The 16,414-nt window shown below is 38.6% G+C and overlaps 1 protein-coding gene across 2 annotated transcripts in view; it reads left to right on the top strand.

Moving 5' to 3' along the window:
• Positions 1-741: 741 nt before the first annotated feature.
• capn5b (calpain 5b) overlaps positions 742-16,414 on the top strand; it is a 37,545-nt gene continuing 21,872 nt past the window's right edge. Inside the window, exons 1-2 of one of the 2 annotated variants that reach the window (XM_062433084.1) lie at positions 742-906; positions 13,255-13,386. In XM_062433084.1, coding sequence (XP_062289068.1) covers positions 742-906; positions 13,255-13,386 — 297 coding nt within the window. The remainder of the gene's footprint in view (positions 907-13,254; positions 13,387-16,414) is intronic. The other variant, XM_062433085.1, reaches the window with a different exon arrangement.

Here is a 16,414-nt window from a genome sequence, read left to right as displayed (position 1 = left end):
CTCTTAAATGTAAAAACGGGTCAAATATTACCCTGAAAAGTATTTAAAGGTTAAAAGGAAACAAAGATAAAGAAGAAAAGAAAATAATAAAACATAGAAGACAGCTGAATAAAGTTCAATTGAAAGCCGGATTAAAAAGGTACGGCTTAAGTTTGCTATGTTAGCGTATGAATAAATGTTGTGGCAACAGTATCGACCACAATTATCTAAATCTCTGATGGAAAAGCACTAGGTTATTATAAAATAAAATACAAGTCAAAAGTTAGAAAGGCTTGTCGTTTATGTCGTATTGATTAACCTTTTAATAGCTCCATCTCAGTGTGCCGCCGCCCTGACTCACCCATCCCTCTGTATACGCCCTTATATGCCAGTACTAGGCTGATCAATGTGTACATGGCTCCTTCAATGCATAGCAGTGATAATTAGGCCCCGGAGGATATCAGCGAATTTACAGATAAATCATTTTGACCCAGTGAATCCAGGCTGTGCTCAGAGGCAGCGGCACACATCGACTTTCCGTTTCCACCTAGAGCTTTCACTGTTAAGGTATTAAAGTCTGCTCAATGCTTGCTGTCAAGCAGTCAGCTGTTTAAAAATAAATGCCGGCAGATGTTGCCTTTTGGAGAGAAATACAGTGTTTCTAAGTCAATGGAGGAGTAGGATCTATGTGTATGGAGGGTATGTAGAGTATAGTTTTGGTCTCATTGGTGTCATCTCGGTTGTGTCCTGCAGGGCTGCAGTATGTTCACTTCAGTGAAGGCCTTCGAGGGGCAGCAGTATTCCACCCTGAAGAGGCAGTGCTTGCAGAGTGGCCTGCTCTTTGAGGACCCCCGCTTCCCCTCCACCGACGACTCACTCTTCTACCAGGGCAACAGGATCGGACGTGTGGTCTGGAAGAGGCCTCGGGTGAGTTGATTGACTGATTATAACTGGTACAGATATTTTTGGTTTGAGGCTGATTAGAGCTGCAACAATTGTCAATTAATCAATTAGTCGATCGAAAGGAAATTAATCAACTATTTTGTAATCAAATACCAAATATTTGCTATTTCAGGCTTCTTAAATGCCAGAATTTCATACATTTCTTTGTCATACAGGAAAGCTGATTATCTTTGGACTTAATTATCTTTTGGACTGTTAATTGTACAAAATGAGACTTTTTGAAGACATCAATTTGGGCTGTGGGAAATTATAATAGCCATTTAATATTTTCTGACATTTTACAGACAAAATTATTAATCTGTAAATAAATAAGGATGTTTCTGATCATTATGAGGCCCCAAAAGTTTCAGAATAGTCCAGTATGTTCCTTCATGACACAATAAGGCTTCTTGTTTTAGGGTTATAAACTATAATTTGACCAGTATCAATATAAGTGATTGGTTCAAGTGTTTATATTTAGTTTATATTTTTAATTAATAGGTCATAATGAGCCAAACATTTAATAAAATTGAATTAGCTGCATCCTATCAGAGGTTAATTAACCTTTGAGTCCAATCTGATAAACATGCCCACTCATGTCATGCTGTGATTGGCCAGCTATGCAGTGGTTGAGATAAGTTAGCAGGGTCAGAGAGAGAGAGGGAGAGAGAGAGAGAGAGACAGAAAGAGAGAGAGTTTCTGAAGCACAAATAAACTCGCCCACACCTCCGCAAAACCCTGCAGGAAGGTGCAGCATTGCCAGATTTGGTGTGAATACAGAGCTCCATCCTGTTCGCTGTGGCCTCTCTGCTCTGTGTGTGTGTGTGTAGCTCAGCTCCGCCCTCCGTGAAGCAAACACACAGACCTGCTGCTCTTTATACATCCATGACACAGAGACAGAGAGCAGAGCGGAGGAGAGAGGAGGGATGCTTTGAGTCCTGACCTCACACCCTGCATGCTGTTATTGGCTGAGGGTTACACACCCACTGCCCAAAGATTGACGCCTAACAACACACCAAAATAATACAAAAATACAGGCAGATAAATACACAGCCACACATTTCTAATAGGTCATAAGTCATGATTGAGAAAGATAATTGTTGTATGTGTGAGTCTATACATTGTTTTTTTAAGGAAAATCCTGTATAATATACCTTTTAAGTATCTCATAGTTTTGAGAATTATCTCCTAATTACACTCACCAAGCACTTTATTAGGAACACCTGTGCAATCTAATATAACAGCTCTGCCATAAATTCTACAGTGTATCCCATACATAGACCAATGTGTGGCGCGGCGCCACAGAATCAACACCGAGCGCCACGAATTGATTCTGGGTTGTTGTTGTTGTTTTTTTTTGTTAAACGCGATTTTGAAATATAAATATCGTTCCGTTCATTCATCTCCGCATAGCACTCTTTCTCCCTGTTATTCTCGTACACACACACTTATTAGACCAATCGCACCAAAGTCTTCTAAAGTGTAGGAGCAGTTCACACTACATAAAACTAGAAAATGTGTGCTGCATCCTGCCGAGGGCGGCACGAAGCGCGCGTGCGCATGTATGCGCGTGAGCATGTATGCACGTGCACAAAAAACGATCGGTTTGCGTCATATCAATGATATAATGTCCCCGTGTAGATCATTAACCTTGTTGCAGTGTGCTCCCTGGTTATAGTTAGTGAACTATCAGATCTCACAGTCAGCAGTAGGAGAGGAGGAGAGTAGGAGAGCAGTAGCTAGTAGCTATGTATGGTAGCCTAATGATGGTAAAAGTAAAACTGGTAACTACAAAAATAAACCATTATTATTATTTATCTTTTATTTATTGTTCCAGCAGCTCAGGTCGATTGAACAACAGAAAATACCTCTTTTTGTGTAGCATACATGTGTATGTTATTTTGTTAAAGTTATCAGACATTAACATTTAGTTGTTTTGTTTAAATTATTATTTATAATTTAATATTACTTCAACAACTCAGGGAAGTCCAAGCAGCAACATGTTGTTTGAGCACTTTTTTGCAATGTCAATTTGAAATAATGTTTTGTTTTTGAATGAAGAGGTGGAAATTAAAAAAATATTATTTTATCCGATTCATCGATTAATCAAAAAAATAATCGACTGATTAATCGTATATAAAAATAATCGTTAGTTGCAACCCTATTATTTTTCAAAATATACTTCCGGGGGAGCATAACCCTGGACCCCCCTAGTGTTGCTAGGTTACCGACACACAGCATCGCTGCTACAACGGCAACGCCGCCTCCCCCTGGTCAGAGCCCCTGCCCCTCAAAAGGTCTCTGTACGACACTGCACCACACATTGCTGCCTGGTCTGTGGGAAACACTGTTCTACTTTCATGAAGCCAATACATTTTCAGTTGTTGTTAACATTGTGAAAAAGGTGATAATTCTACTTTATATTTATTATTTAGGTCGTCAGTGGTGTACTGGAGTGCATTATATTATAAAGTCTTCCTAATATTTTGCCCCCCCTCATGTATGTTAAATGGGGCGGATTACACAAGTGTTCCTAAAAAAGTGCTCGGTAATAACTATTAGATCCAGAGGTCATAATAACGAGATAAGGCCTCAATTTTTTCCCTTATTACCGACACAAAAAGGGCTCTAATCGTAATAAAGAAAATAGACTGAGCTGTTGTATCCTGTAGTTTTATCCATGATTAGTTCAGCTGGTGAAAGTTATAAAGTCCATAAATGCGATCTATCCCAGTGGTTTTTATTAGTCGAGGGACAGTTGTAAACTAGCTAATTTTTGGGCTTTTTAAACTTTTTTGTGGCATTCAACTCCGGCTGACTCTGAACATTGTCAATAAACTGCTGAAGTGTGCAGGTTCTTCTTCTCCTGACATTTTTGGCAATTACCAACCAGCTTCAGGTGACTAACACCCTCTGGGCTCGAGTGGGAATTGTCCTGATTTGCATGCAGTCTGACAGTATTTTTGGGTGATTGGTGCTTTCACAAAACATCTACACAGTGAGAATTTTAATAAACATCAGTAATGTGGATATAATGACTAAGTGAGTAAAGGCAAGTCTGGTAAGTCAGCCTCTAAAACTAGGAAAAGACAACACTTAAATCAATATTATGATAGTCTAAACCCATATTTAGTCTCATAACATGATATCATATGATATCAGTATATTGCCAAGCCCTAATGTTTTCAATGCACTCAGAACCACCAAATCCTTGAGATATTAATACACAACAAATCTCATGGTTTGGTCAAATATTGAGACCTTGGTGTCAAATTACCATCTTGTTAAACTCATCATTTTGTGCAACTGGGCTTAAATGTGGAGCAGTTATTGCAGCATTAAAACATTCACATCAGGGAGCTCTCAGTGCCAAAGGTCCCTGCAGGATAAGAGTTTGATGACCTATGACTAATCATTTATAATTTACTGAATAACATTATGTCAGTAGTCATCGACCATTGCTCCTCTCCACTCTTCAGTCTCCTTGTATAAGCCGGTACAGTATGTATGATATCAGATTCAGGGCCTCAGGATTTAGTGAGCTGACTCCCCTGCCACTGTTACCCCCCCCCCCCCCCCCCCCCCCCCCCAACCCCATCACACAGCAGGCTGTGGTTCTGGATGGAGTAACCTCCTTCTGCCTGTGTGCTGCTGCAGCGACAGCCAGCGTGCATTGCCATGGAAACTGGGTCACACAGATTATATGTTTTGGTCTGTGCTGATGTCAGTCATGCAGACTGAAAACTGGAAGAAGTCGAGGGGAGGGGGAAAAAAAGCAGGAGGAGCAATCTTTTCTTTTTTGCCAGGATAAGATTTGTGTCTTCTGTCAGGAGGTTAGAAACCCCGACAGGCTCATTTTAACCCAGTCAGTTTTTTATTATGTACTCAGTGAATGTCAAGCAGATACTTACATAATGAATCCTTTGGCTTTATAATTGTTAAACTGAGCAACACATCTCTCATAGTCATCTGCATGTGAACCGAACTGCCCAATAAATATTCTTTGACTAAAAATACTCCATTACAAGTAAAGTCTTGTGCTTCTGTACTCGCACTTCATATCTTAAGAAACGCTAAAAAATATCAGTTTATAGGTAACGAGACTTCTGCTAACATTATTTGGAGCTCTAGGAAATGTTTCATACTTTTTTAAAGTTTTGTAGACAGAAAAAAATCTTCAGATTAATCAATAATACAGATAATCATTAGTTGGAGTTCTAGTTTCAATATTATCAAACAGAATTTTATCAATTCATGTATAATCCCATGTTCAGGGCAAAATTTCAAAGTTAATGTATTCTCAAATAGCGTCAAGTGTATCATAAACCAGTCCTTTATTTCTATTTCCCCTCATACATTTCTTCAGCTCTAATTCCATCAGTGCAATTAGTCACAATCATCAATCTGTTGTTCTGAGTTTGTTTTCTTTGTTTTCATCTTAGTCTCCTCCAGTTTGCAGGTTTTTAAATCACTTTTAAGCTAATGTTAGTGAAAGGAAACACTTCCTACACAGATGTTTCACATTAAAAGCCTTTCTATAGCTCAAATGGCGTTACATGTTTTTGTGTGGATGGTGCAGAGTGACATGACGTGAATACACATCGCCACAAATCTGTAGCCAAAGGGAGATAGTTTGGGTTTTTAACAGTTAATGACAGGACTCCAGTAGTGATGCAGTGTTTGATGTTATTAGAGCGGTATATTATTAAACTGTGAAGGATGGTATGGTATACAGACAAATATATTGTTGTTTTATCTCAGCGTTGGACAGTTGGAGTGCAGAGAGTGGTGCAGATTTCTGTAAGTATCCAAATGTGGACATAAATTACAATGTCCTTTACAGCTTCAAGAGTCTCTGGAAAATGTTCTTTTTCTTAAAAGCCTGTCAGCGGCAGGCTGATATGTAGAAGCTAGTAGAAAAACTAGTAAATCATCTTCATGGACTTCAAACTCCTTAAGAGACCTTACATTGTGCAGCTTCTGAATCTGCAGTAAAACATCACAAACAAGAGGGCACTTCTGTTTAATCTCACGTGATTTGCAGCTATACTAATTCAAGTGAAACATATCTGGGGAAGGTGAAAATTTATTAACAAAAAACCAATGAGAAGCAGCTATTTCCCTTCTTGTTGTTCAGTAATTTGATGCAGGAAAGAGGTTCCTTCTAATCACAATTCTCGGTGCTTCTCGTAATGTTTTTACTGCCGGAAAAGCTGCATTTTTGGTTTGAAGCAATAAATCTCTGTCTCACAACGATTTCAATTGGAGTGCTGTTTTCTTCTGTTCCCAAATAAATAAAAATGAGGCAGAAAGCTTGAAAAATGTATGTGAAGATTAAAAGTCAAGTTTACTAACTCTGTATAGTTTCAACACACGGTAAATATAAGTTGAAATACTTCTATATATAATATAATATTTTACTCTAACAGCAGTCAATCAAGACGCTCACAATCTGACTGCAGAGATCAGAGATCCGTGTTATCGGAGTCAGGGTGAAGGTTCACAGGCTTAAACCCCCCCCCCCCCCCCCCCCAGAGGCTCAATGTTATCCTTGCTCAGATGCATCCAGGCGAAATTTATGGCAGCAATGTAGTCCCAGTGGCAGAGCGTGCACGCATAAAGAGCAGGCTCTAATAAAATGTTCCTCCTTCTGTCTGTCTGTCTGTCTCTCACATTGTCTCTCCTCTTCCTCTCGCTGCATCTCCTTTACTGATTTGTGCTTATTTACGTCTTGACAAGGGCGATATGACAACATAAGAGAAAACTGTGAGAAAATGGAAATTTTCAAGGTCCCTTTTTATATTTCTGGATGTATCTGGTCATTTTGGGCAAAGTTGTTCGGGATGCACTAATTAAATCTGATCAATATTGATGCCTTTACTGACCTAATTAAGCAGACCATCTATCTGCCAGATGTTTTTGTCAGTCATCTGTTGCTAGCTCTGATTTTAGTGCCACAGCATCCCTGATATCATGGGCGTAGGAAACATTGAAAATATGGGTGGGGTAGTCTAGTGGTTTTTGATCCTTTTATCTGGCTGTATAAGCATGAGAAACATTTTGGGTACATTTTGTAATTTCATTCAGAGGAAGTGGTTGGCAGCAGATCACATATTTAAAGATATTAAAAAGCTAAGAGTACAGAAATTTGAATCGATGAGTAATTCAGAGCCATCTTTTATAGTAACCACTCATTGTTTGTTTAAACCTGAGAGTCTCTTTATGCTGCATGCAATTGCAATTTCTGTTAAATGAGTTTCTTTAATGTTATCAAATCAGTGTGTAGTGGAGAGGATGAATGTAGAGTCCCTGTTAAGAGACAGAGGCTTAACTGAGCAACTGTGTAAAGGGCCAGTGTAAGATAAACAAAGAGTTTCATCAACTGTGACTCATGCAAAGCTACTCTAGTGGAGTCCCATAATAAAAAATACAGAGCTGGAAATTAGCATAATTGGTCCCTTGTAAGCTCTGTTGCAGGTCTGTTTTATAAGAGCTGGATATTGGGCCAATTGCCCATTCAGTCAAATAAGAGTTGCTTGGCTGGTGCATACACCAAAAATATGTTTCTAGCATCAGGGTTCACTTCCGTGTTATGTGACCCACTGAATATGCACAGTAGTTTTTACATTGTGATGGCGCCACTGACTTTCAAATCACTTTTCTTGGCTTGAGGAAAGTTTTACACATGCAAAACCTCCATTAATCAAAAATTAATAATAGAAAGAGTCATAATTTACCTTGTCTGCTGTTCCAGGTGTCCTGTCAACAGTTTTACAGACTTAAGTCTTCTACAATTATGGTCTACAAGGAAACAGCTTTTTGGGCCACAGGGGGTATTTTATGCTGCAATACCGCGAGTGACCACTGGGGGGGAAAACGGCTGATGGCTTAGCAGCGGCGCCCTATCCAGGTCTTGCTTTGCAGATTAACTCTAACTTTTCATTATAAGTTAATCTTGAATAATAAATTCCCAACAATGCGCCCCCCCCCCCCCCCCCCAGTAGTGGTAGTTATTAGCAGCTTCCATTGCAAACAAATAGGCTAGCTTGGTAGTTTATCCAGTAGCTTGTAATTCGTGTCCCTCACAGTGGGTGGAACTTGTCAGAAAATTAGTGACAAAAAAGTCCACCCATTTAGAAGGAAGATATGGTCAATTTTATAGTCATTTGAAATTAGTCATTGAATTATTATTGCTCGGCCACCAATCACAGAGCTGAAAGCAACGGCAGAGGCAGCAAAATGAACAGGCAGGTTTGACGGTTTTATTTCCTCAGAAACATTATATTAGATGTTGATGTCAAATTATGAAGTTATAAAATCAAATAAGAACAAATGACGTTTAAATATTCAAGATATTAGAATAGAATAGTAGAGGTTCCCCTTTGACCTGAAGTTATGATGAACTAGAATCTTCTTTCACTAGATCTTTCACTGGATTCTCAATTGAATTTCCCTAAAAAATAAGATAAATAAGATTACTGTTATTGTGGTAAAATCATGATCTGTATCGCCCAATTTATCTGCCTTAAAAGTATCTGGTTTTTGAACACTAGTAATAAGTGGCTCCCATAGCCTGTATATAAAATGGACGTAACATCCGTGATGTCACCCATTGGTTTGTGGACTGCTGCTTGGAAGCGAATAGTTTCGGATCTGGGCAGTGCCATCTTGAAAATTTGAAATGCCGGGTAAAAAAAAAAACGCGGATTCTACTTATATGAGCATCAGGAGGAGCAAGAGGCGCCCTCCTGAACCTGTGAACCAATCAACCTGTCAATCACGACGTAGCCACGCCCTAATGCATACCCTGCTTTATCGTCAAATATAAAATCAGGGAGGCCAAAATTTCACAAATGAACATCATACTGCATTGAAGAAGGCTTTAAACCAGCGATTGAGAACATAAACACATTTTGAAAACGTTTACTGAGATTATAAATCAAGTGAGAAGTTGGTGAATTCTCCATTGACCAAAACGGTCGCCCCCTGGTGGCCTTTTGATAGAATGCAGTTTTAAGTTACTTCCGCGTTGGCATCATTTCAGAGGACCGGAACTCCCCGCCTGGTGGCTCCCCATTTGAATTGCATTTTGGTCACATAAAGAAGCACAGAGGCAGGAAACACAGAAAGACTGCTAGCTAGCAAAGATGGATGTAAACAATGCAGGTTTAAAATCACTTCCAAAAGAAACAAAGACTTTGAAAATGTGTTTGTTTTATTGGCATTTTCGCCTTCGTTGGACAGTCGATGGTAAAGAGGCAGACAGGACGCTAAAAGAAGGAGATGGATATGACATGCGACAAAGGTCCCAGCCACAGTGAAATCGAGCCTACCAGGGGCACTCCTTGTGAATTTTTGTTGAGGAAAGAAAAGCTCTCAACAGGTTTGTGGGGCCTCAAGGGTACACACATTGCATTTTAATGAGGAAAACCCAATGTATGCTTTAAACTCCCTACAGGGATCTTTGGATTGGCACACTGGATATTTGCACTGCCTTCTCGCACTTGTGGCTTGTTTCTGTTATTTATATGTGTGGCCGATGTTTCCTCTCACAAGCTGATGGATGGTGTTGAGGGGAGCTGTGAAGCTGGTTGAAAGGTTCTCAGTAGCAGGGTAAATGATTAGGCTGTGCTCAGCCACAATATTCACATTACTTCAATGTCTGCACGGCTGGGCAGGGATCAATACTCTATTACTCTTCCACCTGAGCCAATCCTTGGACAGCCGGCCACCACAGGGAGCCCCCGACACTGCTCAGACTCCACCAATCAATGCTGTTGCAGACAGAAGGAAAAAAAAGTGATTAGAGATCTTAACTGTGGCACCGGTCCGACATAGTTCCACGAAATAACATCCAAACATTGCTTCACACAGACTTGCACGTACAGATGCTCGCTGCCGGTCTTTATAAGAGCAGAGGGGATGCTGGTAGAGACTGGACGCCTCTAAGGAGCACTGCAGTGGCCTCTGCTTCTGATTAAAAGTTGGCTTTTGCAGCAATCAGCTTTGCAGCATCAGCAAATAGCTGACCTTGGCTGTGTCCTATGTGTGAGCTTGCGTGTATGCTTTTGTCTCCTACGCTGGAACATACACCATAGTGTGTAAATGCTGTGATCTGGCTGTATGTTTATGATTAAAGCAGGATGGTGTAGGTGGAGGTGGAGGGGGAGGACTTCAGCCTAATCCAGCCCACACTGCAGAGGTCGACTGGCTATCATGGGGCTAAACACAAATATAATCACACTCACCTTCACACTTATGGGTAACGTCTTAAGTCTCCAGTTCAATTAACCTGCATGTCTTCAGACTGTGGGAAGAAAAAATAACTCTCACAGAAAATACAGTATGCAGACTCTAGATTGACAGCTTCACTGAGCCACTGTGCTGCTTTTATTACAGTAATCTTTACATTTTCATTTGGTAATATCCTCCCAATTCCCCAAACAGGTTTTTTACCTATGCAGACATGCAGAAACATTATTATCTAATAACCTGATGTTGAATTTTAATATCTCAAAGGACCTTTAAAGACAGAAATAAAACAAATATTTCCCCAGTTGTAATAATGTGTTTCTGTGTTAATGTTGCATACCAAATATCAAATATGCATATATTTCTATCTCTTCCTGTAAAATGTTAATAATCTACTATGTTTGATAACTTGATTAACAAAAATATATTAAATCAAGTATTATCAATTTTGGGTCACATTTAGTCAGTCAGTGTTGATTTATGGAGACTTGTTAGTTAACTACATAAACTGTTGTTGCTAAAGTGCTCATGTTAGTATTCTTTTTGCATTTTAGGCCATTTCTAAACAGCTTTTGGTGCATTATCAAGACTCTTTGGAATCGAGTATAGAGCTGACCCTGAGTTGCTTGCAAGCCAAGACTGATGCAATCAAATCTGCTCTGTTCTGGCTAATGGAGAGAGATACAGTATATGTGGCTAAACAAAAGTGTATTACATCACATCTGGGTTTTATCCTCGTATGAGATACTTGAAACTACAAGCGTAAGCTGTAAAGAAACTCCCCCAAATTGACTCTGACACTCAAGTGTTTAATAAAATGCCAGTTTGTGCTCACTCAGTCCCACGACGTACAGCTGCTGTGTGTATGTTACATGCTCACATATACACCATCTCTCTCTGTTTCTCTCTCTGTCCCTCCTTTTACTTTTCTAACCCTACTTGAGTGTGTAAAGATAAAGAGCTGTTAAGTGGTGCTGTGCTCTGCGCTGTCTGAGTAATGGCCGAGGTGCCCATCGACCCGCCGGTCCCATAAAGCAGTGAGCAGAAAACAGACTGTTCACACCCAGACCGCTACCAGCAGAGCTCTGCAGGCTGCAGTAAAAAATGAAGTTGTTCTGTATTTTATATTTGGACTGGTGTTAACTCTTATATTTAAAAAAAAACAAACAGATATTGAACAGTCACTGAAATGATGGATATGATGCAGTTTGTTTGATTTAAGATAATTTATTGTAGCATCAATAAGTCAAGATGTGACATTAACCTCAGATGATCGTACAGTATATGATGAATATGTTTCTCTAGTATTATTGAGGTTTGCGGTGTCCCATCATGATGATCTCAATATTTCTTAAAGCTTTTCCAATCAGACTGAATCTCAAGCTTTTAGCAGAAAATGATTTTTTTGTTTTTGAATATTATTTTTTTGGGCTTTATTTGACAGTTTATGGCAGAGAGGCTGACAGGAAAGAAGGAGCGAGAGAGAGAAAGGGGTATTACATGCAACAAAGGTCTCTTACCAGACTCAAACCGGGGATGTTGTGGGTATATGGCATGAGCTGCTACAAGGGTGCTCCGAAAATGCACTCTTAATGATTATTTTCCATATCGATTAACCTGTTGAGTATTCTTCTCAATTAGTCAAGTTGTTTGGTCCATAAAATGTCAGAAAATGTGGGGAAAATGTCGATCACTGTTTCCCAAAGCCCAAAGCGATGTCCTTAAATAGGGCTGTTTCCACTGCAGGAACTTTGGGGTCATTTTACGGGGCCGTGAACATTGGCACGTGTCTCCATAGCAGGAAAAGGACAATCTCCAAAACGAGTCCCTGACTCGGGGTATGTACTCCAGGTGGCCCCCGAAAAATTCCTGGGTTGGGCTTGAGGTTGACTCGGTGATGATTGGATATACTAAAAGCGGGATGTGACGTCAACAGAATGCGCCACGATCGAAACTGTTGCAGAATGATTACGTTACGTCCTATTAAAGTGCTACTCTGAAATGGAGACAGTAAAGTTCCCACTTCCTAAACTTTACCAGGAACTTCCTTAATGTCTTCTTTTGTTTTGATGAGGGTCAGGCAATATATCTATATAATAATATCGATATTGTGACGTTAGAATAGATATCGTAATACCATCAAATGTTACAGTAAAGTGATGTAACTTTCTAAATTTACCAGACTGTTCTAGTATTTGCCTGTTATATCCACATTACTAATGATTATTAATTAAAACATCTCATTGTGTACATATTTTGTGAAAGCACCAATCGTGAGCTCTATAATTTTGTCGCAATATCGATATCGAGGTCTTTGGTCAAAATGATTGTGACATTTGATTTTGTCCATGTCGCCCAGCCCTACTCCACAACCCAATTTATTTTGTCCATTATTCTCACTTTTTTTTAAAATCATAACTTCCTCTTGCTTCTAACAAGATGAAGTGAATTCATTGTGTGTAGTACACAATTTGTTAAGCATAAACCCTATAAAAATGGACTTTTATATAATTTTTGCTACTTTATGTTATGTTTTTATTAATATTATTCTATATGTTTTATCCTCTTATCAGTTTTTATAATGTTTTATTAGTGCTTTTGTCTTTTAATCTCTTTTAAACCTAGTTTTAGTCGAGCTCTTATTAAAATGTATCTCTTTTATTTCATTTTTTACTTTTGTTTTGTCTTTTTAATCTATTTTAACCTAGTTTTTTTTTTTTTTTTACATTTTCGAAATATTTTATCAACCTTATTTTCTCTTGCATGAATTGGTCTCAGTTTTTTTCTTCTTAATTTGTTCTTTATTTTTGTTCTCTCATCATTTTTATTCCTTTTCTTTATGTTGTCACTTGTTTTGTCTTATTATCAGCTTGTCAATCAACTATAAAGCACTTTGAACTACATTAACCTTTATGAAACATGCTATATAAATAAAGTTTGATTGATTAAATGATAAATATTACTACATCTTGGCTTAAAATCAAAAACTTCAAATCCAAATAAATGTCTATATGTGCACCTTATATGTGCTTAATTTTCATCTTGTGCTTTTTCTTACTTTGTGTGTCGTTTGGAGCGTAGGAGCTGTGTGAAGACCCTCACCTGTTCGTCGATGGAATCAGTGCACACGATTTACATCAGGGACAGCTGGGGAACTGCTGGTTTGTGGCGGCGTGCTCCAGCCTGGCCTCCAGAGAGTCTCTGTGGCAAAAAGTAAGCGTGTGTCTCTGTGTAGATGTGTGTGTGTGTGTGTGTGTGTGTGTGTGTGTGTGTGTGTGTGTCTGTGTTTTCCGCTGTCCACTTCCTCTTCCCTAATGCACCAACCTGACCTCAAAGTGCTACTCATGACACATCTTTTGGTTAGATAGATACATTTATTTGACAACAACGCAATTACACACAAGACTGCCGTCACCCGGCCCTAATATAGAATTCAGTTATCGAGGAGAAAAACATAATAAAAGTAAAATACGACACAAGGTAAGATGGCAGATATTCAAGTCGGAGCAAGATCGGTCAAAACAAATGCAATAACAGTACACAATAGACAAAGACTGTTGTGACCACGGTATCTATTTGTTAAAATCCATTAGTGTAAGTCGCTTCTGAGCTGACTGGCATTAATGGACTCTTGTGTTTTTGCTTGAGGGGAAAAAAACTGAACGTCCAGATGAGCTTCAGGAATTAAAAAGATATTTGTTTATTCATTTCTTGCCTCTCGAACAGTTAAATCAAGAAAATGAAAGAAACTATTATGATAAACAAAAGATGCAAACGCTGAATAATTTAACAACAAGCAAAACAAACTTATGATTGTCTTTTTTAGAGTTTTTTTTAGTGTTTAAAACCCCTCTCAGTCTGCTGGAGAACAATCCTGTTGCCTCACATCTTATATTTATGTAAAACATTTGCATCTATTGCATAACTTATACATTCTCATTATGTTCTCCGCCTGCGTGAGGAAACAAAAAACTAATTTCAACAGCTCAGAATACTAATTGAGAAATTGTATTATATAATAAAAAGTTTAGACTTTGCCCTGCTTGTTTTTGCTCTTGCAGTATGCATTGCAAGAGTAAACAGGCAGATTAAAAATAAGGCTATGTCTGTGAAATCACTGATTCGCCCATTTAATCAGATACCTTACTCTCATTGCTGCTGATTAAACACACTCAGGAGGCTGAATGCTAAAAAGGACCAACAATTTGCAACTTTGCCAGACACATCACACAAACTTTCAAATGAGGATCTGCCAGAGGCTCAGTGGCTCAGTGCCACCTGACGACCAACTATCTGTCATTTGAACTACTTTAAAAAAAGAAAAAAAATCAAACCAATTATGCTGCAACTTTTACACACAGGACCATTTCTGTTGACAGATACTGGAAATTAGATGGTTTCCTGCATAAAAGTGCTCATAATGTGCTTTGAAAAACAAAATCTTTCGGCACTCAATTGTAATTATGCCATATTTAGTGTTTAAATGTCCATTAGGAGCCATTATGATAAGAGGTAAACACCAGATGACTCATTACAGCCACACAACGCTTCCTTGTTCTCAGCGAGACTTCACCAGAGTAGAAGTCTAAAGTCTCCCAGGATGGGTGTCCTGACTTCTGTTGGTACTGAAATTGTTTTTATTAGTTTGTTTTTCACAAGGATAACCAGCACAACATTTTAAAATGCAGTTTGAAAATTTTACACACCGAATAGAACAAAAATATCAACTTTTATATGAAGCATGGCACAACAGATCGATTCAAAACCGGTGGCGACGTTATCAGTTACAAGAAACAACGATATTATTTGAACTGTACTCACCTCCTCAGCTGGTTTTGGAGTTTCGGGTCAGGATTATTCTGAAATGCTCTCTGGCATCCATCTCGACAGAGGAAAGTGATTACCGAGGTTTAAATGGGATTTGAAACAGGATGGCTCGGCCTGTTGTAGCGAGACGCTGGTTTGTGACGGTCTGCTCAGAGAGTGTTGCACATATGGGTGTGCTTACATCGAATCTTCATCTCTGTTTGCTCTCTGTTTCTCTGATTCATTGTCATTGTACAAACACATACACACTCACAGTCAATCTCATCTCCAAAGAGCAGGGCAGGATGTTTGCTGCCTCATTTCCTTTTTCTTCTTCTTCTTTTTTTTTTACATCTCCTATGAGCTATCCGATACAAGAATTTCCCCAATGGCGATGAATAAAAACTATCTTTCTACTTCTTCAACTTGTTCACCACATCATTCATGAAACAAGGAAGTGCTCAAGTATCAAATTAGGACGAATTTTCTTTTCTTCATTTGTTAATGTTAAAACTAAAGTTAGGCTTTGTTGTCGGCTTCACGACTTGGCAGCACACTGGTGTCCTGGGAGTTTAAGGTGTCACAACGCCCTCGGTTTGAGTCCAACTGGAGATCTTTGTGGCATTGGATTCCCCATCTCTCTCTCTCTCTTCCATCATTTTGTCCTCTCTTTATTGTTGGCTGTTTATATAAAACAAAAACTAACCCAAAAAACCTACATTCACTCCAAAGCTGAGAAACTTGTCTTTCCCCCTTTGTCTCCCCTCATCTTTATCACACTGCTCTGCATGTTTAACAGAGTAATTCAGAGAGAGATGAGATGAGGCAGGAGGACAGTTTCATCAAACTCCACCAGAAGTTGTCTGTTTTCTAGATCAACATTTATTTTAGGTTTAGAAAGAGACGTATGATATCACCACAGTACATCAGAGTGTTGACTGTGTTGGGTATTTTAGGTGTAGCCTGCTGGATGTTAACCCTTACATACTGTTCATATCATATTCTGGCATTTCACAGCATTTCCTCATAATTAGTCTTTATACATAATTTCAGACTTATAAAAAATATATAAGATGCTTTTAGAGAGCAGAATGAGTGCATTTGAGTTGTTTTTTTTTTTTTTTTTTTACTAATTTCTATTGATGGAAAAATGTTTACAATCACACTATATAATGTCCCAACATTACATAATACAGGATGAAATCAATGAATTATATTGAATGTGAATAAACAGTATTTTTGAATGGTGTATTTTGAATTTTTTAAATAAATATGAGTCAAACACTCAATCAGCTGCATAAAAATTATTTTAGAAAGTTGAAATTTTGACAATTTTAGTATTCTAGTTCACACTCAAATGTGGAAAAATTGGTCAAATTGGACTCTGTACAGAGTATGATGTCTAAAAAATTATTAGATGATTACCAGAAATCAA

This window comes from Scomber scombrus, chromosome 14 (assembly GCF_963691925.1).
Source record: "Scomber scombrus chromosome 14, fScoSco1.1, whole genome shotgun sequence".
NCBI classification, from domain to species: Eukaryota; Metazoa; Chordata; class Actinopteri; order Scombriformes; family Scombridae; genus Scomber; species Scomber scombrus.
Note: the sequence above shows the minus strand (reverse complement) of the source record. Positions and strands in the feature narration are given on the sequence as shown.